This window comes from Platichthys flesus, chromosome 9 (genome assembly GCF_949316205.1).
Source record: "Platichthys flesus chromosome 9, fPlaFle2.1, whole genome shotgun sequence".
Taxonomy (NCBI): Eukaryota; Metazoa; Chordata; class Actinopteri; order Pleuronectiformes; family Pleuronectidae; genus Platichthys; species Platichthys flesus.
In genome coordinates this window covers 21,079,149-21,104,528 of record NC_084953.1, presented here as the reverse complement: position 1 = coordinate 21,104,528, position 25,380 = coordinate 21,079,149, and the positions used below count along the sequence as shown (strand labels likewise).

The 25,380-nt window shown below is 41.5% G+C and overlaps 1 protein-coding gene across 1 annotated transcript in view; it reads left to right on the top strand.

The window, feature by feature from the left end:
- prdm5 (PR domain containing 5) overlaps nucleotides 1-25,380 on the top strand; it is a 32,444-nt gene that overhangs the window by 4,069 nt on the left and 2,995 nt on the right. Inside the window, exons 4-15 of the mRNA XM_062396425.1 lie at nucleotides 227-395; nucleotides 542-719; nucleotides 2,453-2,545; nucleotides 2,673-2,794; nucleotides 3,476-3,555; nucleotides 6,574-6,658; nucleotides 6,755-6,912; nucleotides 7,424-7,517; nucleotides 9,574-9,734; nucleotides 12,760-12,853; nucleotides 21,114-21,199; nucleotides 24,874-24,978. Of these exons, the coding sequence (XP_062252409.1) occupies nucleotides 227-395; nucleotides 542-719; nucleotides 2,453-2,545; nucleotides 2,673-2,794; nucleotides 3,476-3,555; nucleotides 6,574-6,658; nucleotides 6,755-6,912; nucleotides 7,424-7,517; nucleotides 9,574-9,734; nucleotides 12,760-12,853; nucleotides 21,114-21,199; nucleotides 24,874-24,978 (1,425 nt within the window). The remainder of the gene's footprint in view (nucleotides 1-226; nucleotides 396-541; nucleotides 720-2,452; nucleotides 2,546-2,672; nucleotides 2,795-3,475; nucleotides 3,556-6,573; nucleotides 6,659-6,754; nucleotides 6,913-7,423; nucleotides 7,518-9,573; nucleotides 9,735-12,759; nucleotides 12,854-21,113; nucleotides 21,200-24,873; nucleotides 24,979-25,380) is intronic.

The following is a 25,380-nucleotide window of genomic DNA, read 5'->3' as shown; positions in this document are numbered from 1 at the left end:
ATGAGGCCATAACAGATCTTTTCTTGGTATAATGAGTTCAGCCTTCAGTCAGTCGTAATAGTTCCCCATTGCGCATTTCCATAAATGGTTATAGCTGTATTTTAGCAAGAGTGCTTTTCTCATTATCTGCATTCTTCTCAAATTTGTAAGGTGTAGTCTTGCCAATGCTCCATGCATCGTTAGTGATGTGTGATTGCTCAATGATTGCTACGATGTTATCTTTTAGGATGGAGAAAACATCTTCTACCTGGCTGTGGATGACATTGAAACAGACACAGAGCTCCTTATAGGCTACCTGGACAGTGATATGGAGGAGGAGGAGGAGGAAGAAGAGGAGGAGTTAATCAAAGATGATGATGAGAACAGTAAAGACTCCAAGCATCTTGTTGAAATGGGTACAGTGAACCTGTATTTCCTCATTTACATGTAATCATAATGGTATAATTTATGATGATTGATACATACAAATATCCCTCAGAAATATATATATTAATCTTGCGAATCTTTACCTGCTCGATGTGCATGTACCACATTTCTACAGAACTAGTCATAAAGAAGGAGGACCACCCCTGCTTGCTGTGTGAGAGCAGTTTTCCCAGTGAGGAGATTCTGGCCGCCCACCTCCAGAGTCTGCACCAGAGGCCCAGCACGGAGGAGAAGGAGTTCAAATGCAGAAACTGTGGCAAGAAGTTCCCTGTCAAGCAGGCTCTGCAGCGCCAGTGGGTTTCACTGTTCCATTACTTAACAGCTGTTATATCTTTAATTTGTGCAATTCAAGCACAGCATCTCAAGTCATTAAGAAACCTGCAAAAGAAGTGAATCAATTTAATGCAAGGATTTAATGTAGGTCTTAGAGTTAAGTTGAAAAAGAAGTTTATTCATTTATTTGACTATTTGACACAAAACGAATGCATATATTTGTTCAGGATGAATACTTTGGGGAAATACAGTTATTCCCTTTCTTGTTGACAATTAGATGAAAAGATTGATACCCCACATGTATCGGTGTGTTGATTAAGAGGTTGGAGGCAGGTAGCTTAGCTTATTATACTGATAGGGGGGCAGCTAGAGTAGCTTGGTGGTTAGCATCTCCAACCAATAAACATTATATCCCCCCCCCCCCCCCGTTTTACTGGTGTATTGTCATGACCACAACTAGTGGCGACTCAATGGATTAAAGGTGATATATATATATTTATATATATATATACGTTTTTGCTAATGCTACATAGTCATTGTTAGCAATAACAGCTGTTTACTATCCGGACTAGAAAAAACCTTGTGAGCTAAACATAATTCTTAATTTTATTCCCGTCAAGAACTGTCTGCAGCGATGGAGTACAACACCTATTTTAACTCTTTATGTAATTCGCTATCATTTCTTAAGTTCTACTTAAGTGAGCATGCTAACCAGCAGTGTTGTGCAAGTTCACACCTCTCATGAACTAGTTCAAAGTTCAGTTCACACAAGTAAACATGAATAGTTCACGTTCAAAGATCTTCATTTAAAATCGGAACTAGTTCATAGTTCAGTTCATTTCATAGTTTTAAGGTGGAAAGTGAGGCGCCGGGCTGTTCACACCAGACACGCATTTCTCAGCGCCGATTAGCCCGCGATTCTGCTTTCTCCCCTGGATGTTGAATGCCCCCCTCTCTTTTTATCTATATGACTGCTTGTGTGACTGTAGTGGATGGGCAGGGGGACATTTAATTATGTGATTGGAAAATTTGGGATAATTAAAACTCCAGGACAACATAAGGGGAATACAAAATATGTGATGCATATTTGATAATTTATATCATGTACGCCGCGCTGCCTTTGTGCGGTGCAGCCGAGTTGCACCGCACAAAGGTTTAACAGGGATGGATAGGAGGCGCTTGGTTTTACTTGGTGCTTCCTTGCCCCGGAGTAAACCCGCCGTTAGACAGCGTCTCTCCTCAGGAGAAGGAGAACATTCTGTAACATTTTAGCTAGACCTCATATAATATGAACATGTTCACCGTTCAAATTCATTATCTGTCATTGAGTTGCGTTCAGTTCATCGTTCTCATAAAAACGAACGCGTTCTTTTGAACTCGTTCATGCACAACACTGCTAACCTGTTAGCCTACTCTCTGAAAGCACAGCAGAGAAAAACGTGCATATGTCACCTTTAAATAGATGACATTTAAACTAGTTACTATTATATGTGGTGGGGATGTGAAAAGCAGCTGTTTCCCTCTGTTTCCAGTCTTTATGCTAAGCTAAGCTAACCAGCTGCTCGCTGCAGCTTTATTTTTTACAGAAGTTTACTGATCTTTTCAGCTCATGCAAATCAATTGATTTTAAAAACAGTGCCTGCTCTGCTCTTAACTTGAATATTTGTTTTACTCTTACATAATTAGTGTCATCAGCCTGTGTTTCATTTCCTACTTGTCATCTAATATGTTTTTATTTAAAATCTTTCCTCAGTGTTTTGCATTGTTCAGAGTCTCCGGATCCATCAGGCGACTCTAAAGCTCATCAGTGCTCCTTGTGTCACAACATGTTCAGCTCAGAATCAAGGTAAAATATATGATCAAATGGGATTTTATACATAAGGCGCACATTTTAACATGTACCATATACATATTCTGTTTCTCATGAAGCTCTCTCTTCCTCTTTCTACTTCCTCTGTTTCCTATGCGTACAGTTATGAACAGCATAAGGAAGCCTGTAGAGGAGATGCCAGGTTTATCTGTAAAGCTGAGAGCTGCGGTAAAAGATTCAAGAGCAAGGACGCCCTGAAGAAGCATAAAGGAAATGTTCACACAGGTTGGCATCTGATCCTTGCTCTGGTTGTGTCTCTGTTTGATTTTCCTTTACTCTTCCTACCCACATAATCAAAGGTGTTGCCTTTTCCTTTTTTTTGCAACACATCGTCTAATGATGTTAATTGTCCATTAGCAGCCTCAGCACTCAAGGAGCGGCAGTAACAGCACTTGACCTTGATCATTTAAAATTTTTGCAATATTGAGACACATTTATAATTACACACGCTCCATAATTGCTGACCTGTGTGATCTGGGGCTGCTCACTCTCTCAGATAATTGGACTTCCATAGCTATTTATGATGGGATGTAGGGCAGCGGGGGAATGAAGTATCAACCCGAGATTAAGACTTTTATCTCAGAGGCTGACGGAGTCAAGATCTGGGTCTTTATGTTTTACCAGTGTGGTTAGAACAAGCAGTGTGTGAGTGTGAGTGTGTGTGTGGGTGGGGTGGAAGTGGCTCAGGCGTGACAGATGTGGGTCACGTGATTCAAACGGGCCTAATGGAAGGGTCAAAAATATTGTGGGATCAATTGACCTATGAGGAGAAATTTTTGTCCAGTGAGACTTTGTAATATTTTTCTGTTGCTCTGCGATGATTGCCATGTTGTCATGATTTTCCATTTGATGTCAGTCCCGAAGTAAAATATTGGTAATTTACAACTATTTCTATTTCTTTTACAGGCAGTGCACGGCGGAAACTCACATGCACCATATGCAACAGGAAATGCTCGTCCTCTCTGAATCTACAAGAACATAGAAAGGTGAGAATCGGCAATGAGCACTTTGCAGCTCCAATTATAACTCCTTAATACTTTGCATTGGATCGGAGAAGCTTTGCTCAGCTAAGGCTGTTCAGTATGATGTATTTTTACAGTGAAGCGTCCTTATTGCTGTTGAAGTGGAACCCATCACTCTCCACTGTTTCTATAGCCTAGACTTACCTTTGAATCGCTCTGAGTTCACTTTGTACAGCTATTCCCGCTCTGTTTGAGGGTGTCTTAATGGTCGAGTTGTTATAAATTCATTCTGGGTGACACAGAGCAAAGCGTTGGTTTCTTTTTTCACAAGCTCATCCTGCAGGTCCTGTGAAATTTAAGAGGCTCTATTGGCAGATAAAATGGTTTAAGCCTTGGCATCAGGATTCTCCCTCTCTCTGATGGATTACAGATTCGAAAGCAGCTGCTTAAAAAGTACTTTAAAACGTTTTCATACAAATACTTGTTTTAGTATTGTGTATTAACAGTAAAAGCCACTGTTCAGTTCAGGAAAGCTTTTACATTTGATGTCTTAGATAATTCTCAGGGGCTACTTCCTGTTCCAGGTTACACTCCTTTGTTGCACACAAAGTAGGCCAATGTGTATTGCATTGAAAGATTACATTTCATTTAAATTATGGTTTATCTTATTTGAAAAAAAGGTTCTAACCTAGCTGGCGTGTGGAAGTGGGGATTCAGACTGAAAAAAGGTTGTGTTGGTGGGGGCGCATTGTTTTACAGTACCAGAGAGATAATGAAATACAATCAGGACGTCCTGTTGTAACAGATTGTGTTTAAACGCTTATCAGATGCCAAAACACTGCAGAACAGTTTGCAGCACACACAGACTCCGTTTTACAACTCTGGAAAATGATCAGATCTCCCACTCACTTCTGTTAAAGCCCAGAAGGCTGACAAATTCAAACATGCATTTCCTGCAGTCCACATATGGCTTCAGTGGATTCTCAGTTCAGAGATGTTCAGCTTGAACTGAGTGGATTCGGCTTTTAGAAGGAGTACATGCACTATGCCTATGTGTTTGATCTATTGATTTATCATATATTATCACCAACAGACTATTAATTGTCACATCCCTCTCACACTGCTATCTGTGATCGTGATGTCATGATTAATGTTTTCTTAAGTGTGACCTCACACCAAGTGCAGTGCCTTTCTGGATGATTTAGTGGTGCGTTGAAGAAAAAGTAGAGTAGGCATAATTTCTGTGAAGAGATACTTACTGCCTGTGAATATTCTGAGTCTGTAGGCAAGGTACAAGATGTTGGAGCCGGAAGTCTTCTGGTTTCTGTTTCTAGTTTGACCACTCACGCTTGAGCAGGCCTTGGTTGCCCGCAGGTAAACAGACCATGTGGAGAACAAAAGAGGCAGAACACATTGATCGCCATGCAACCGCTTTCGTTTTTTTCACTTTATCTGCATTCATATGCACATAGACAATAATAGAGATGAACCAAAAGGTTGTCTGGACCCTAAACACTTACAAAAAGTACAGCTGCTTTTGTTTTGCGTAGGGAAATGTTTGATTTGTGTGATAAACGAATAATAAAAAACAGTGCATGTCTGGTGGAAATTGGAGTCTCTGCTGTCTACACAGGAAACCCCAAAATATTGGGCTTCACCCCCAGAGGCTTATTTGACGTTAGATATGACGACGGACTCCAAACTTGGTAATAACTCTTTTGCCCATCAAACCTGCATGAACATCCCCACTGCAGCAAAGGACTAGCTCCATTCAAATGAAAAAGAGACCTGTGTCTTGTCATGCAGAGCCACTGTTGGTATGATTGCAGCCTGAGACTGTTGTGGAAAAGGCCAAGACAGAAAGTCACATTTTGCTTCTACTAGTGCTCAGAAACTGTACAATCTGTGCTTGTTGAAGCTATTGCAATTAGAAATAGTCAAAACAAAAGTGATATCAGGTTAAAAAAACTCAATTTTCTCTCATCTCTATTTCGTTTCTTAGTCTTATGAGATCACTTTGGTTTGTGCACTGATCATTTGCAGTGGTAAACATTTACTTCCTTCAAGTTTACTTTCAGTTGTTCTTCACTCTAGGTCAGCACAACACTTTAAATTATCTTGGGCATTGGATTAATTAACAGGTTGACTCTAACACCTTCTCTCATTGGTTGTCATTCATTAACTTAAATTCTTTATTTATTATCCCTGTTGGTAATTGTGACTTTTTAATTTCCCCTTACCAACATCTATCACCCAGATTAATGAACAGGCATTAATCCCCATCCTCTTATTTATCATCAAACTCTTCAGCACTTAAAGTCACCTGGAAGTTGACATAGTTCTGCATTTCTCCAGGGTGCTTTAAAAAAGGAATAGTGTGTAGAGTTCCTGTGTGGCCTCCTCATGTGTGCATGTGCCAGTTTCTCTATTATGTGGCTAATGATAGCAGAAATCTCATTCTATTGTCGGAGCTGTTATCTTTTATAGAGAGAGATCAGCAAGTCAAAACACGTTTCCAGTAATGTAGGCCAGTGTTTTATGACATTTTGAGGAATTGAGTCCAACTCAAACAAAGTGTTATTATAAACGTGACACATTTTGGTCCAAAACAATCTGGTGTGTTCTAATAGCTTTATAGCTTCAATCAAAAACGCTCGGGCATTAAGTATTATTCTTGCCAAAGAGTCGTCGAACTTTCCATAATGACACATTAGTTCCAAAGCAGCTTAAAACTGCCATTATCATCTTTTAGCTGAACAAGCTTTGCAGTAGCAGCCGTGACAAGAAGAGCTGCTTTGCATTAGCATATGCTATTGTAGCTGTGCGCCGGGTAGTGATTGAATGTGAAATGATGGGAGTTACACTCTACAGCAGAAAAAAGAACTGAAACTTCTCACTTTTGTGTCTCTAGACATCGGTCTAATGAAAAGAGACAAGATTTTGTGTCAGTTGACCAGTGGAGACTCTGATGCTCTAACAGGCAATTTTTTGAAATCATCAGCAAGACAGAACTGCTAACTCCTGTTTGCTCTTTTTTCCCAGATACATGAAATATTTGACTGCCATGCTTGTGATAAAAAGTTCATTTCGACAAATCAGCTGAAGCGCCACATGATCACACACTCAGGTAGGAAAATGTTCCGTCGAAAACATCACACCCATGAACACAATGCATTATGTCTGTTCACCAGAACGCATCTCTTTGTCTTGTTTGGCTGGTTAGAGAAGCGACCGTATACCTGTGAGATCTGCAGTCGCTCGTTCAAGCGTCTGGATCAGGTGACGGCTCATAAGATCATCCACAGCGAGGACAAACCGTACAAATGTAAGCTGTGTGGGAAGGAGTTTGCACACCGCAACGTCTACAAGAATCATAAGAAGGTGATCACATAATAATCCACTAGTGAGCTAATTGATACTGTAACTCATTTCTTTTCAATGTGGTAACTATTTTCTCCATACCATTACATCCACCTGATTGTTGTTTGCTGTGAAGAGACATGTATTGAAAGACCGAGACACTTCAAAGCCAGATTTATTAGTGAGGCTGTAATCAATCAGGGTCTCGTTGGTGGCGGTTATCTGTGGGGTCTTTGGCCCTCTCCTCCCCGGAGGTTCTCCATGTTTACTTTTGGGATTGAGGTGCCACTCAGATAGATAGGTCGGGAAACAGAGGGCGGGGGAGTAGAAAAACAGAAGCACTTTGAACTTAAAGCCCCTTGAGCTACTTTGTCCTCATCAAGTCAACAAACTAAATTGGCTATGGAGCCTTATTCATGATCCGCTCACATCAATTCAAGAAACCTCATCAATGTCCACAGTGAGGCAGGAAGTATGTACACATTACACACACACACACACACACACTAATGCTTCTCTGCTCTCTCTGCAGACCCACTCCGAGGAGAGGCCCTTTCAGTGTGAGGAGTGCAAAGCTCTGTTCCGCACCCCCTTCTCTCTGCAGCGTCACCTCCTCATCCACAATAGTAAGTCAAACAGCTGAAATAACATGAAATGAATTACATTTAAGTTATTCTCCCCCTGTACTTTGTTTATCTAGAATTTAGCATCTTGATTTTGAAATAATTACAAAAACATAAATCCCTGTATCTTTACACTTATTTATTTATTAATAAATGCATTTATTTATTAATAAATACATTTTTAATTAGGTAAGCGGGTTAAAGTTGAAGTCTAAATGGTTCTAGTGGTGGGACCATCACCACTACCTCTGTCTTTATGTACTTCATTCTTGATATCTATAAGACGTGTCTATGACCATGACGTCTTCTGTAGGGGATTTTATTGTCCTATGTTTTTATTGGCCTTCAATTCATCCCTACCCTTTGGATATTTCCATCAACAGTTAACATCATAAATCTATCAAACGTCTCACCAAGGAGACGTTACAGAGTGTTCAGGTTGTCCAGTTGTCCTGGGTGCTCTAGTCTGACAGAGCGTGTCTTCTTGGACAGTTGAGCTGCAGTCGAGCTCTGCAGCACTGGTCCTCAGATTGAGCCAGATAACAAAGAGAATGTACCGCTCAAGGCTTTTCCTGCCGCTGTCTCAGGAGGCACGCCATATAATACCGGGACTTGTATTATGTATCAAGTTCTAGACAGTATGTGGGGCGGGAGGATCAAGTGTGTGATTTCACTGTACTGCAGGTAAGAAAATATACATGCCATTGAATAAGTGTGTCTGTCTTTGTGAGTTAATGATAGGGCAGCATGTTAACTCTCTAGTGATCCGCCCGCCGTGAGAAAATCCACCACAGCTGTTGAGGAATGTTCAGGTGAAATCAACTCAGAAGTCAGACGGCCTCATGAAAGACCGTTTCGGAATTCTTATCTTCAATCCCTCTTTTTTGTTTGAGGATTGTTTGTACATGTTCCAAGTCATGTTCCCCAAACTTTCAAAAAAGTGTCCAAAATGATTATGACTTTATGAACATCAAAGGTTTGTGAGATTTGGTCATCAGCCTATGAATAGCCATGAAGAGACAAATTGACAATCTGGCTATTTAAAGTGTTTAAAGTTTTACTTTAGTCAACTGTCAAAACTAATCTTTCAAAATGTTCATATTTAGGCATTATATTTACTTCTTCATCTCTTTTTCTTCCTTTACTTGTCTCGTAGGACAGGACTGATCTTGAACTAGAAAATTGAAAAATTGCCTTAAATCACTTATACATTGTACATACACTCCATGTATAAATAAATCTGTTGCTATGTAAGGTTCTTGCAGGAGGCTCAGTGAATGCACAGCACATTTATGTAAGATTGAATGTCAGCTGGGGACGTCTAGCTCTTATAAGACCTTGAGAAAAATCCTGTCTGTTTGTGTGTTCAAAGAAAATAGACTGAAGGCCTGATCCAAGTGACAATGAAATGTGAGGGCGTCATTGACATTAAATTATCATCAAGTGAATGTTTAGGTTTGATTAAAAACACAATGGACCTCAGCTTTCACCGCTGTTAAATTAATTGAGCTGACCATCATCGGCCTTGGTAACATGAGAGTGAGCACCAACATTCACACAGTCTGTCCCAACTACTTTGTGGAAATGGAATAATCTCCATATAATGGAAGCAACACTCTTCAACAATAGAGGCTGTTGTACGGAGGCAGAGAGCAGGGGCGTGAAGGAACATCAGGCTTCACTCTGTCCTAACTTACTGTCTGAGTACTGTCTGTCTGGTGTTTCCGTTCCTTTCAGGGCCGTTATTAAAAAAATAGGACATAGTTTTGTCTGTTCACGCTAAACCTTACATACAGTTTATTGTAGAGAAGAAACATGGCAGGGACGTTTGAAGAAGTGCGCAGCTACAGATACACAACAACAGGCGACTTTTGTTGACCAGACCTTTCTAAAGACCATTGTTCGGAGTCGCCTGGTGCAATGATTCATCCCTCTTTTTAGTTTTCCTGCCCACACAATCGCCCCCTTCGAAAACGGGTTCCCCTCTTGCTGTGCATGATGACTGTGTTTAGAGGCACCAACAATGGATAACTGGAAATGGCTCTTGCTCTTGCTGCAGGTGAGAGGACATTCAAGTGTGACCAGTGCGACGCAACCTTCAAGAGGAAGGACACGCTCAACGTGCATATCCAGGTTGTACACGACGGCCACAAGAAGTATAAGTGCGACCTGTGCGAGAAGGCCTTTGTCACTCCGTCGGTCCTCAAGAGCCACAAGAAGGTGAAGGAAAATAACTTGGACCAGATGACCTCAATCTTAGACCGAGATTGCATGTCTGCTCAGGCTGTCATTTTTCTCCTGAAAATGAGTTCAAGCTAAATTGTTGTTGAAGTCATTTGGAATGTAGACAGAACAATTGCAAAATAACCTTTGAAACTCTGCAGAAATTATCTTGAGTCACAAAGGTATGTTGAAGTTCTGCATGTGACTTCAGATACTTATCAAGAGTATTAAGAGTTCTTCCTCTGCATTAGTAGTTAAAGAAACGTAATATGAACATTCCACTTTACTGCAGTATTTCCCATCATCAATCTTCTGCTCTAAAAGAGTAATGAGAAATGACAGCCTGAATATCTACTGTTCTGACTTGTTTTCATTTTTTCATATTCAGTTGTATTCCTCGTCTCATGAAAGTGATGTAGCTAATATCTTGGATTGTCAAACCTGGTGGAGACATCCACCTTGACCGTTGCAGCACTTGAAGGTTTGCAAATCAATTCCTATGTTGATTAGAAATGGCAGTTAGTCCATTAGCTCCGCAGGATTTCAAAGCCCCAAACAGATCTAGCTGCAGATTATGAGCCCCAAATCTGACAACGTCCGGTGTGGTTATGGATCAAGATTGAAACCAAACAGCTTCTTGGCACAGGCCAAAAGAAAGTTTCAGAACAGTAGGGCTGAAGACAGGCATGTTGAACCGTCTCTCTGCTTATGGGGTCTGGAAGCTGCTGAGAGATCTGGTCTTGATCAAAGTCAAGTTGCAGAGGAGATGACAACTTGCTGACTGTGTTAACATGTTCAGAGTAACCCTGCTTGTGGCCATACTGTTGTTGAAGTCTTAGTTAACGGACACAGTGATACTGTGCAACTGTCTGTGCTAACCTCACCTCAAATCAATCAGAAATAGACAGTTATCAAATCCATTTCTGTTTATGTTCATAAATCTCTCTGCACCACATGCGACTTTAATAAAATCTAAACTTTTTAATACAGTATCATGAAAACGAGCAAATTTATCCAATTTATGAACTTACCTCCATTACTTTTAGGAGTATATAATGACAATTAAGCAAAGGGCTTAAATTATTATTTTCATAATGAATTTATCTGCTCATTATTTTTTCAGTCTTATGTCCTTTTCAAAATAAATTATTTTATCAAACCAGAAGTTCAAAAAACAAGGAAATCCACTTTATGGTGAATAATGACAAGAAAAGCACTAAATTATCACATTTGACAAGGCTGGAACCAGTGAAGGTTTGCTTTGAACAACTAAAACAATTTATTGATGCACAGAATACTGATTAATTTCAGATCCTCTTTTGAAAAACCTTGGCTCTTACTCATGCAGATGTGGACACTGAGAGCAAATGGAAAGAACGCTCATATTTTTTTGGGGCGTTCAAAAGAGTGCACTTATCTCCCCAGAACCAGGGTGTTTTATAAGAAAAAACAAAAATATGTCATTGTGGATGATGACAACCCTGGATGTCTTGCTAAATTTACACTTTTCTTCTATGGAATCATCTTCTTTCCTTTTTCAGGCCAAAACCGAATCAAGGTTTTTTCTGTGTTTTCAATATATCTGCATTGCGACAGCAGTTGCTTGTGTAAATGAAAGGTAATGCTGCACATACAGTATCTGACCAGAACAGAGTTATTCACCACGCACTCTTGTGTTACAGCAAATTATTTTTCCTGCATGAGTTTGGATTTGTGTTATATGAGAGGGCATGTGTTAGCATGTATGTGCATGCATTGTATGTTTTGCACATTGTATGAGATTCAGTTGAACTCAAATAATTCACAGTGACTGAAAATTACAGGGTAGGATTTAACACACTATATTTTAGCATAAAACTTTTTTTTATAATTACATACAAGTGCCAATACATTTCACTCATGATGATTTGAAACGTGATGTTCCCGTATAAAATCTATAGCCCACCACCCCCCACCCACCCCCACCCCCCCGCCTGTGTGTTTATGAAGGTACAACACAAGCAGGGTTTTCTCTTTTGTACAAATAAGTAATGAAATTCTGCTCTGTCTGAGACATATGTGCTCACATAAGTGGATTTTGTTTGTGCATGATTGCCTACTCTGTGTGTGTTTGTGTGTGTGTGTGTGTTTGTGTGTGTTTGTGTGTGTGTGTGAGAGAGAGAGAGAGAGAGAGAGAGTGTGTGTGTGTGTGGACGGAGCCTTTGTAACGAAACACCAGAGGTGTCAGAGGGACACAGTGGGGTGATGGAGGGAAGGATGGGGGCCCAGCGAGGAGGTGTTCCTGTATTGTTGTACTGCTGTTGAAACTGTCGCTCTGAGTTTGAGCCTTTCATACTCACGATTATTTTCGGGAATTTACAACGGGCCAGGAGGTGGAATTCAGACCGAACTTTTCAACAAGGAGAGAGAGAGGGAAATGGAAGAGAGAGTTGAGGGGGGGGAGGTAGAGGAGTTAGTACACTTTCTCCACATGCTCCTCTCCCGTTTGCATATGAAGCCCAGAGCTCTGCACATGAGGGGATGTGTGCATGTGTGCACCCTGGCCTTTACTCCCCAGGGTTTGGGACCCTGGCAAACCTGCATCATCTGTGTTCTTTGATCGTGCCTCCAGGGCGGCTCAGCGGATCCACTGTCATGTCAACATGTGCATCTCCTTTTACCACTAATTTGTGGTGCATTGTAGGGAGGATGAAATGTTGTTTATTCTGTACCCAACCAGAGAGTGCTGTTAAGAGAATGCACTGAATAGGGCATTTAAAGTGGTATGTAGGTTCTGGAGCTGGAACCAAAAAAGGAACCAAAATCTGATTACGTTTGTATGAATAGTTCTTTAAACAGACAGAAAGATGAAGCTCAATTTTCCATTTCTGATCGACTTTCTGATGAGCACATGTCCTGACATGGAGTTCCAGCTATCATTGTCGATCACATTTTACCTTATTATGTAGGAAGTGAGGATGAATGTTACAAATGTTTTTCCTAACATCATCCATATGCCATTTTTTTCATTTCTCCTACCCAGACACACACGGGGGAGAAGGAGAAGATTTGCCCGTACTGTGGGCAAAAGTTTGCCAGCAATGGCACGCTAAGGGTCCACATCCGTAGCCATACAGGTTAGTGGTCCCAATCAAATTGGGGTTAAATTATAAAAAAACTATTATTGTCTTAAAAAGTATGCTTTGTAATGTTTTTACTTGCGCTTGTAAAAAGTACGACATTATTGTTGACGGAAGACCTTTAAAACAAAAGAAGGAGAATGTGTCTTAGGCTGGAATCCAGACCAATCAGAGGGCTCATATTAATTCGCTCTCACAGATGGGTCTGGGCCCTCCTCACATTCAGCCCGATTCCCATCTGTCCTGAAACTAGTCAGTCAAACCATTTATCTAAAATGGGGCGGGTTTGATAACGTTTGCAGAGGAGCATTTTTAATTACAACCAAGGTGGATAACTGGAGGTCTGTTGAGTCACCCATGGCCACAGTGTTCATCGAAGGGGATGTGAGGATTTTTTCTAAAAGAAGAGAAACAGCCGCTGCATTTTGTTTTCTATTATTTATTCGAAAATCAGGGATTAGCGATACTTGGCTGTGTTTCCCCCAGCTTTGATATTAGATGTTACTGAACAAACAGGAGCTATACAAAGATATATACAGAGACATACATATACACCATCAAAAATGACTGTGTCATACGCCTTAGAAAAATGAACAAAGATGAGGTGAAGTGCAAACTCGGATGCAGATACAGTTATTTAATAATTATCTACTAATTTCGCAAATCTCTGTCTGTCTGTCTGTGGCTTGTATATCTCGAGAATGCAATCTTTGCTTCACACTTGCTTTGTGTATTGTTAAGGTACAGCAGTTTCCAATTTGGTGAGATTTGGTCAAAAGATGTGTTGATAATAAACTAAAAGCACTCAGTAGCAGCAGAAGCTGATACTCAACAACAGTGATGTTGTCAATCACGACAACACTGCGTTCAAGACCATGGCAACGACAGCTCATTCCCCAGTTCGTAGTTCAGGGTACTGAGTCAAGCTACACTGAACTTTGAATAAACAGGTGAACAGCTCTGTGTGCGGCACCAGTTGTGCAGCTTCAGGGTTCTGTGGACTTAGTCCTGCAGCAGGTCTTTACTCGCCACTGCTCAATTACTGCAGGTCACTGTTACAGTTTCACTAAGGAAGCTGCAACCAGCATCACCACAGACAGATCGTTCCAAACAGGCAGGTTTAGGACAGGCACTGCTGAAAGCAAAATTACCAACTATTCATTTAAAGCATGATCAGTAGAGTGATGCTGAAACAAACCTACACCTCCTCCTCCTCTCCCACCTTTTCACTGACTTATCTCAAACAAATGGAGGAAGAACATTCTAACGTTTAATCCCAACATGTTGCAGCTCTACATCACCACTCTTTGCACAGCCACAAAAATAGAGCTCTGAATGTTCATTAAACTGCCTTAAACTAGAAAGCTACACATTCCTGTGTGTTTCCTTACCAACAGACTGGTGCAGAGCCCTGGCACAGCCACACACACACTTCTTGGCCTCTAAACATGTCCAATCACTCTTTTCTTTCTCTCTGTCTCTCTGCCTGCTCTTAGTTGTCTCCTTGTTTCCCTCTGGCCCACTTCATCTCTCTTTTCTTGCCTTTTTATCCTTTGCGTTGTCTTCTCTCTTTGACTTGGTGTTTTTTTTTAGATTCACTGTCAGTTTCCTCCTGTGGTTTTCTGGCAGCAGATACACGTGGTGATGTCCGTCTCAAGTTTTCAATCCACCAATGTCATCCAATTGGAGCCATGGAATCAAAATGGCAGACTTGATGAACAAATCATTTACCCAATCATGCATCAGTCAGCTTCATTAGTGCCCCACAGTTAAATTTATAAAATCAAAATCAGCTTCAGCTTAAATTATATTTTTAGCCTCTCAAACGTAGTTGTAGATGCTAAAGGGTCAAAATGTGTGTGTGTGCTTTTGGGCGATTGCGGGACAATGGTCCATTGAGGAGCCCACCACACTTTGTCAACAGCGTCCTGTGTGTCCATGTGTACACGAGATGTGTATATGTGTGTTTTCGTACATGTGTGTGTGTGAGGGACAAACCGACAGAAAGGGAGGACGTATAGCAGTGTGGGCCGCGGCCCAGTCTTATTGTATTTATATAGAATAAACAAAAGAGAGGAATGCTGGGGGAGGGGTGGGAGCCGAGGGGACACCTCAAAGAAAGAAAGGAGCAAAGAGAGAAAAGACCACTCCAAGAAAGCATCCAGCCGGATGACCCTTGACCCTGACTGGCTGTAAATCTCTCCCCTCGTTCTATAGACTGGGCTTTTTTTGTTTGTTGTGTTTTTGTGTGAGAGGAAAAAATAATCTTTCTCTGAGCGACAATCCTGACAAGACTCATCTTGTACTCAAACAGGGAAGAGTACTTTTTTGGGCACACAGATCTCGTCATGTAACTCATCTGTGGCTGTGTGTCTGATCAATTAGGAATTTGTGAATCCTAAAATAATATGAGGAACAGGTTTGAGGACCAAAGGCCACCAGCTGATGGACGGCTTCTCGAGCTGGCAGACTGGACGCTTGATCTTGTTTGTCTTCCTGCTTCACAGGAACAAGTCAGCATTGATTATTTACCTGCTAAATACAGGGGACTTTGTAAGATGTCCTTGGAGAATTTCTTCCCCGATCATGTTACCATTGAACACAGTGGGGCATTATGAGAGAAAAACGCTACAGTGTGAAATTGATTAAAGAGAAAGCATCAACTTTAAGCAGCTGGTAATATATGTACCGTATATTTGGCTAGGATTTATTTTCCAATTTAATTTCGTTACAACATCATGTTGAGCTTCAACAAATTAGTTTTAGCGCCTCAGAGGGAGGCGTCTTCTCCGAGAGCAGCCGTTATGAGTTCACTGTCGACCCATAAAATGTGAGCTGTCAAAAACTTGGATGGGGATGTCGAAGACGTTGTGGAGCTCTGTGGTCATGATGAATGTTTCTATCATTTTCTAAATTGTTCTTTTTGGCCCTGTGATGGAGCAAATGTGTCCTCCTCCACATCAGAGCTCAATGAGAGCACTTTTTCCCACCCTGCCTGCCACGATGTGGTAAATAATCATAGTGGGGTCATGAAAGTTATTTGGACCAAGGGAAATGTTGACAGAATCCAGTGGGTCCTTGTCATGCTGACATCATAGTACATGTCATGTTTGGGCACGATGAAAAGCGCAAGCCCACGAGCTAAGCTGCAACAAATTGGTGTGGTATTTTAACCCTTAATGCTAATTTCGTGTTTAGGTTAGATACTGATTCAAGCCTCAACATTTAGATGTTTTCCACATGCTGACAAGGCACTGGGCCTCCAGTGTGTTTGCACATGGTCAGTAGTAAACAATGGGACATTTGTCATAAAGTTCTTCACAACAATTGCATACGCAGGGAGAAAAGCTGCAAAGAGCCAGAATGAAACAAAAAGCTGCAACAGCTGTCTGAGATGGGATTTATTCAAGACATCATGTGTTGAATTATATGAGACACACTGATATAAACGGGTGGAGAGGAATACAGAATTTGGAGAGTCTGATGTATATGTACTTTCTTGTCTCGAGTATAGATCAAGTCTGCAAAACACTGAACAAAGTTACCATCTGAATTTAAACACTTTTCAAGAATTTCAACAAAAGAAAATGTTGTGTTTCCGTCCTCTACTCTGATATAGATTTTAAGAGATTGGCACATTGAGATGAACAGCTTGCTAGTGCAAATTTTTGGAGGTTTCATGTGAGGGGTGCAGCAACATGCAGGACATAACCTATAAATTCTGCAGAGATTTATTTTTTTTGTCACACATCGACATCTGTGTCGACCCTCATCACAAGCTTCTGGTAACATCTTCGTTTGCGTCTTCCACTTGGAGGGCGCTGCCTTTTCATTCTGAGAAATTTGTATGCTTTCATTTGAATATCTGTAACATGTCATCAACATGCCCACTTGCTTGTGCTGGATCCTGTAGAGGATCTCCTGCTGTGTTCTCAAATTGGGTCATTCACATATTATCCAGTTTTTACTAGGGAGCTGGCTTGAGAAACTCTAGAGAAAGTCTGGAGCCTCTCACTCTGACATTTGTATTCTGACATATAGCCCCTCCGGAGATCGTCCGGATATTATCCAGAGTTGAGTACATATCTGTCCCATTTTCTGGATCCTACATTTCCCATAATGTAACTCAATAATATCTTTCAGCAAACCCTCCCTGCAAAATGAATGCCAATCTCTTTCAAACGTATTGCCCCCCCCCCCCCCTCTGATAATAAATCTGTGTCGACACCAAGCTGAGATAATGTTGATGTGGTTGGATTTATGTCATTCGTTTTAACTCCATATTATACTGGGAATTATGCTATGGGTGTTAGTGGCATGCTCCTTTAGTGTACTGGTCAGAAAAGGCACCACAGAAGGAGCCTGACACCATTGACCACAGGTCTGTGTAGTAATGCAGATGCAGGCCTCAGAGAAGCAATGTGAGGAAAAGTTCTGTAAATAGATGTGAAGCCTTTTAACATCAGTAAATCATGGCCACATCAATGATGAAACACAGTTTACAGGACAATCTAACTTAATCACTTAATCACTGAGTTTAATGACCATGCTGGCAAACTTCAAGTCAAGGTGCATTTTTTGTTGTGTACTTAACACTGAATTGCTTTACCTCATTTTGCCCTCTGGCACTGACCTTTGTCAAAACATGACTTTCAATGAGACGATTATTGATAATCGGTTCATAATAATACTTACTTTTCAAGAACAAAGGTTTAAAAGATCATGGTGTCATTTGTTGAGATAATTATACACAGTCTTATTTTTGATGTTTTGCAAAGCTTCAATTTTGTTTGTCTCGACTGTGGTCATGGTTACAATCTCATAAAGTAAAATCAGCGTGTACTGAATTCTTGTCCCTGTGATGAATAGTGCCGCACTCTTTTTTTGGGGGGTGCGGTGCAGATGCTTCACTTAAATTGAGGATTGTGCTCTGAGACATGTGTCAGGTTCAGATCTGCTGCCTGTGTGGTAGTGCTCGGGCACGGACTTGTCTGGTGCAGGCGCCTTCACACAGGCGAGTTTCGGAGAATTGTTTGAGGAAGTGGAGAAATCAAGTGAGACCCTGGCCATAACAGAAAGGTCAAGTGTAATAGTTGTTGGGCGTTCCTACAGCTCATCAAAGACAATCTCTTATCATCCCCAACACGCTAATATCACATTACCTCTGTGGCCCCTGTCGGCATGTGGCACAGGACAGAGAGTGGACGGCCACTGTCTGGCTGCACTGGAGGAGGCCGGGAATTAATTTCTGATGGACCGCACTAATGTCTTTCAGACCGGAGCCCCAAAGCTACAAAGCATTCTCCATAACACAAATGCCGTGCGGCAGGCAAAAAGCGACGAAGCCTACCATCTGCTGACCAGACACACGGCCGTGCGCACACATACAACACACAAGGGGTGCCAAACGGATCGATTAGCAGACAAGAAGTGTGAGGGCCACAGCGGGGGGCGGGGGAGAAAGCCGGGGTCAAAGAGATGGTGTACTGTTTCAGCACATGCTAAATCAGTTACCATCTCCACACACATAAAGCCCTGGCTCAATGCTGCAGCCACCCCTCATAATCCCCAAACAATCTGGCTCAATCTGGAGAATAAGTGGAGGGTTTCCAGTTACAGTAACACTCAGCAGAACAGACACCAAGTCTCTAGTGCCAATAACACAGGGCTGTGTTGCAGGACTGTTACTACTTAGGTTTTCTAAGTAGCATTTGTTTATTTCCTGATTTGCTGAGGGATTGAGTTGCTCTAGTTTTATCCCGAGCAGGTTGAACCAGTGGAAAAAGCAGTTTGGAGTAGGAACTATAAATCCTCGTATTTATAAATGACCTCTTTAAAATATCGAATACCATCATTTTCTCTGTTTGCATTTTCCAGATGGGCAACACATGTCCAGAACCAGAGAGTGTATAGGTTAAGTAGGTGAATTGGCTTGCACTTATTACGCTGGCCCTTTTGTTAGCAGGGTGTGGTTGTCTGCGCTGTGTATCCACTGACAATAGCCAGCTCCTGGGAGGGATGTGATCCAAGCCACAGAAGTACGTTGGCACACTTTGCTCTGGCGCTATTAGCCCACTAATGCCTTCTCCAGGACTCCCCAAGGCTAACGCTGGGCCTTAACCTGATACCACATATGCTACATAAGACACAGGACTTGCTCTTCTCCGTTTTCAAAACACATCTGGGATTCAGATTTTCCTGTTTGTCAACAAAGGCCTCCCAGGGGCTGAGGCTGCACAGAAGGGGATTTTGGGACAGAGCTGGCCTCATGCATGTTTCAGTATGTGCAATCAGTGCACATATATCACGTTAACCCTTCCTACACCAGCGTGAGGTTACACATTTTATTACTCTGTGTCACAGCACTCTGTTGTATTATGGGTTTTAAACACCTACTTTTGTGTCTGCAACATCCTATAGATTTTCTATTGAAAGACAAAGGCTTTATGGGATATGATAACAAAAAATAGGGAGTACAAAGTGAATACGAAGGGTCAAGTGAAAAAAAAAGAAGATATGATCTCACAAGTTGGTACAATCAGTAATTAAAACAGTATCAGTATTTTAATATCTCACATTACCATGAAAAGAAGTATTTTCTGCCAAGATAAATGTCTTATGTCCCTGAACATAACTTTTAATCATATGTGTAAAAGCGGCCTTTGAGTGTTAACGTAACACCTCAATCATGCCTTTACATCTTCGCTGCTCAATCAAAAGAGAAATGTTCCTCCAGCACAGTCGTGTTTATAGCCTGGCGATGATATTACTCTTCTCACATACTCCCAGGATGGATTATCTGATTTAATAAGCATCTTTGCATTTTGAATCCCACGGAAACACAGCTTATTAACCTTATTACTTAAAGGGGCAAAACATCTCCCCTATCAATAAAATGACTCGCTTGCCTGTTCAGCAATTAGCCGCTAAAGAGAGATTATGTTACCAAGACGCAGATTCAAAAGTAGATCGCTGCACTGAAGTGATAGACACAAACGTCTAGCTCTAGGTATCCATTTATGGCAGCGTTTCATTAAATTTGACTGTGTGCACTATATGTATAAATTCATAGGAGACTAATACCTAATATCATTGGATTTCCTGCTCTATTTTTACTCTTCCAGACACAGGAAACATACTTAGTTTGGATTAGATTCCTGATTAATGGCGCAGCTTTGAAATAAATTGCACAATTATTGAATCCAGATCCACAATTTTTTTTTCTTGTCTGTTTCATACTGTATTTTCCCCGTCTGAAGCTATAATTTCATTGCTGTTTAGAGGTTACCTCATATCTCTTCTATAGATAAGTAATCAACTGTGGTTCTCCTATCTGGCTCGTGGATCAGGCTGTGCTAAACAGATCCATATGTCAGCGAACCGGTTGACTGACAGCCTGTCACTTCCTCTTCATCATCAGAGATGTGTCCTCAGATACGATCGGCAGGAGTTTTGCTGGACTGCTTTTGATCCAACTGGGATATGCCGCTTCGCCTCTGATGTGCTCCTAAACTGTCGGCCAGTTGTAGCTCAGATATCGGGCCGAGAAATGTAGCCAACATCTGAAGTGGAAAGTCAGCGTGCATCGGGATGACGGGTCCTGAGTGAATGATACCAGGTCTTACAGTAGTCAGGTCACATGCACATCGTAGAAGAGCATTTTACAGAAAGGGACAGGACACAGGTTCCCTAGCGGCACAGCCACCTCATACATCTGTGAGGCACTCAAGACTTTTCAGCACAAGTGTCCATATTTACTTCTATCAGGGAGGTGAAGGCTTTACCAGAATATGTTTGTTGGTTTGTTTAATTATCTGCCGGATTTTTACCAAAAAATTAAACTGATTGGCTCCAAATTTGGTGGAGGGTGGGCCAAGGAAGAACTCATTAAAATATGTGTCAAACAATGAATCTTCTTTGTCAATTTCTCAGGAACAAAAACTATAGGGATTAGATGAAGATAAAAAATATGTGATGTGTGCCGTCCAATTAGTACGTTACGTCCTGGCTACACCGGCTGCACCCTCACCTGAACATCCTGATTTGATGTGAACCCATCTGAGCAGAGTTTTTCCTGCAGCATGTTTCATGTGTGAAAGCCAAACTACGGAAAAAAAACTGGACCCAGTTGATTAGACATTTTTCGGAGTTCATGTCTGAAACCTTCTCAAGATACAACTCTAGGTTTCAATCTGTATGGTACCATTTACATGTTGGTGGTGTGGTCTCATGTGCACTCTTGTTTATTGTTCCCCAGGTGAGCGTCCGTACCAGTGCCCTTACTGTGACAAGGCATTCAGCAAGAATGATGGTCTGAAGATGCACATCCGCACACACACTCGTGTAAGTCTTAATAATTTCTATGCAATCGTTAATAATGTCTTAATGTATTGAAGCTATTAATGTTTCTTTTTTTCAGAGGACACATTAAGCATACTCACATCTCACCATAAATGATCTTGTCTCCTCTGGTTCTAACATCTGTAACACTCCCTGTCCATCATCCGCTCACCTGGAGATTCCTTCAACAATATTGTAAAAACCTGTTGACACAAAACGCAGAGATCACGTAGATACAGACCAAAAAGAATCAGATTGACTTCACTCAAACTGTGCTGGTTTGTCACGTTCCCAGTTTGATTTCCTTACAAACGGAACAGCTGACTCCATAGTCAACTGTTGACTGTGTGGCATTGCTGACGTGGCCTGAAACTTTAAATGTAAAGTGAGTCAGCGTTCAGGGTGGAGAAAAGTATGTTTCTAATGAGGTCATATCCTGTGTTGGGACGCTGCGTCACTACTGGACCCATTGATGTTCTCCACTAAAGACACACTTTCCATGAGCTCTCTTTGAGCATCTGGACGTGCATGTTACTGTCACTTTTGATAAATGAGACTTAATATATGTTTCATCATAGATTTCCATCATCAATTTCTGCGGCTCTGACTTTGACAGCCGGGGCCTGACAGCACTGTTAGTTTCAAAGATTTGTCCTCTCTTAATGTTGTCCAGAGCCCAGCGCTCTGCTGTTACACTGTGTTGATAACAAAGGTTTCCTGCCCAGGTTGACGTCTCTCAGTGGAAACAGACAGGTATAATTTCCGAGTGACCTGCAGATTAAACTGACTGATGTTTGGTTCCTAATGTTCTCAGATCTGCCTTCACTCACAACACCCTGAAATATGGACTGAACAGTTACAAACAGCAGAGCCAGATGATGTCACTGCCGTTTGGCTGCAGCTCACTGTTAACGTACAGACTATTTGAGATGGATGCGCCTGTAGGTTTTTACCACAAGTCACATCACGGCAGATAAAATGGAGCTTTTTGGAAGGCGACATGAAAGGTTGATACTTTGGATACGACACAGTTTTTATATTACTGTTTTGATCTTTAAAGTAATGGAGGCAACTTTCGGACTGGGATGCTTTAAGAGTCATAATGTCAGGTAGAAACAAAATATCATTTGTTGGATTTAATTCAAACACATATCCTGTAACTACTCCACTTTGTAGAATTGATGTTGTACCTTACATTCATTACGTTGGCTCTGAAAGAATCAGGCAACAAGCCAACAGATGACTAAGAATTTTTTTAGAGGTAATGTTACTGTAATATGTTTTCATTTTCAAAAGGCAGCTAACAGCCTCACTTTTGTTCAAATGTTTGGCATCAAACACATCAAATCGAACAAGGACACGAGTTAGCTAAGAGGAAAAAGGCCAACATGGCATAAAATGGATCTGTGTGTTGTTGATTACCAACATCCTCAAGTCAAGTACAATGCTCAAACCACAGCACCTACACACTGTAAAATGTAAATGTTCCTTGGTGCAAATCCAAATTGAATATTCAATGTTTCCAACATTCTGTAGCTAATAGTTTTGTAGAACGTACAACAAAACCTTGAAACACATTTTCCAACTCAGCAAGAGCAAAAGCCTACTTTGACATCTGGTGGGTCTCCTTCAGGCATTTACTGAGAAAGTCCAGGACATGAAAGGTAAATAAAAGCAACATATTTGTTCAACCATTTAATGTGGAACCAGCTGATTACCTATTACCTATAATAGTAAAGGTTGCAATGCAACAACAAGGCATCAAAGCTTCAACAACAACATGCCTGAGCTCGATAAACTGAATGTTCGTCCTGAGACATTCTGTAAAGTTTGAATTTCTGTTTGGAACAAACTACTCCTTTGAGCAGTCAGTCAAAACTGACTTGCAAAGAATCCTGACTGACCAAAGCCTGGAAAATCAGCTGCGATTAACATCATCATTACTATCATCTGACATCAGACACCTCGCCAGAATCCGCAATTGCATTAAAAGGATTAAGGGGAAATATGTGCTCATGGCTCATGGAAAGATATGAAACAATCCAATTGTTCTTTATTAAAATAAAAAGGTTCACCACCCTTGCATAGTAGAGACGTTTCAGTAAAGAGAGAGAAAATACCACGGCCTCTTAATGAAAACCAAAGTGTCTTTCTCATCAAAGTCTTTAGGATTCATCCTCTGGGGACCATGAATGTTAGGCTGCATCCTGAGGCCTAATAAGTAACTGTGACTACATGTTGGCATGCTGCTTTACAAATATCACCGTATTCAACATGACACATGAGACGACAGGCTCCTTCAGCATAAACAAACAAAAGTCTGTTTTTGCATTTATTGATGTGCTCTTTGCAGAGAGTGGTCAGATTCAGAGGAACGTTCAGGTCAAAGGTCAGAGGGTGAGCAGCTGCTCCAGAGTGAGGGTCACCAGGTACAGATGTTCAATGTTACCAGGGTCAGAGTGATGCATTCTGGGCCCACCACATCACCTAAGTCCATCCATGTGTTTCCTGACCTGTAAACTCTGACCTATCATAGTTTTCTGATTTTTTTTCCTCAAACAAGAACTGTTTGACCTGGATCGAATAAGAAGTGATCGTCAGTAAAGCAGTAGATTAAAGTTGGAATTTGTACTTCACAGATCATCACAGACACACAAACACGCACAGCTTTTTCTCCATTGTTTCCATTTAGTCTTTCACGCACACAAACAGTTGCAAACTTAAAGTCGCTCACACACATGTACCCACTCACATGTGCACATGCAGTGAACCTGATCTTTACCTCCTTTTGTATCCTGTGTCACCGGGCACTCCTTGCCCCGCCCACATGATAGCGCCTTTCCCAGGACCCTTACTTCCTGCATTCACCCCGTTCCCATGACAACTAAGCTTTAAATGGGTAGAGCGTTCGCTATCAGCCAGACTTGTCAAAAAACGCCCCACACAGAGTGACACTGGGAACCGGCAGCTCGCTGCTATCTTCACGCTTTTTATTACTCCACAAGTCTTTTAAGTGTCACCACGGTTTTCCCTCGGACTCAGACACACCCACCCACCACTCAAATCATGTGCACACACATATTTGGAGGTTTTTGTGAAAAAACACACCCACAGTGAGATATCTACGTTGACTGACAGTTGGACCAGCCTTAGGAAAGCATGGAGGAAATGTTCAATGGTAAACTGATGAGGTGTGGAGACAGAGGAGTGATATTCTACAGCCCCAGAGTGCCAGCGCTCTGATACACGTTCAAAGGGATTTTCTGTGCCGTGTTTTCCTTGCTCTTTTGAGGGATCCATGTGTTTTTGATGGGCCCTACGCCGGTCATTTCCTCCCGACTGCAGGGGCTGTACAATCTTTCATTTCACATCTTCAGAAACTCACAGGGAGAGAACACCGGGGTGTGAGGCAAGAAGGTATCAGTGTGTGAAAATGAACGTGCGAGTGTGTGTGTGTGTGTGTGTGTTACAAGCATATTTCCACATCTTGTGTTTTCCACTGTGCTGTGTGTGTCTGTTGGTTTTTTGACGTGTGTGTGGATAATTACACTTTCTTCCACCAGGTTTTGTCCATATGTGACTGAACTGAGAAAGTATTGTTTAATGTGTTGTTTTTACCGCACACTGACAGACGAGGTGCCCTCTTTAAAATGTGTTGTGTCTGTGTATCACTCCAGGAGAAGCCCTATAAATGCAGCGAGTGTAACAAAGCATTTAGCCAGAAAAGAGGACTTGATGAACACATGAGGACACACACAGGAGAGAAACCTTTCCAGTGTGATGTAAGTATCTACCTGCCTCCACCGCACCTCAAAACCAACCTGACCGTCCCCTGATTCCTGCTTATATCTCTGTATGTGTGCGTGCGTGTGTGCGTGCATGTGTGCATGTGTGATTGAGCCCTGGCACCAGGCCAGATGTATGGAAGAATTGGGGGAGCTTCTCAGTAAGAGGCAGATACCGATCTTGTTTCTCTGGAGGGGCCGAGTGGGCTGATCTCACATAAACACATTGAGAGGATCACAGGGAGAAATTGCCCTCTGTTTATAATGCTGTAGGAGCAATACTTATCCTCAGAGACAGAGAAGGGAACAGACAGAAGATGTTCTGAACAAACTCATTACTGTGTTTCGAGGCCATTTGTGAAGATTGGAAACATGGGGCAGTTTATTCAATATTTTCTG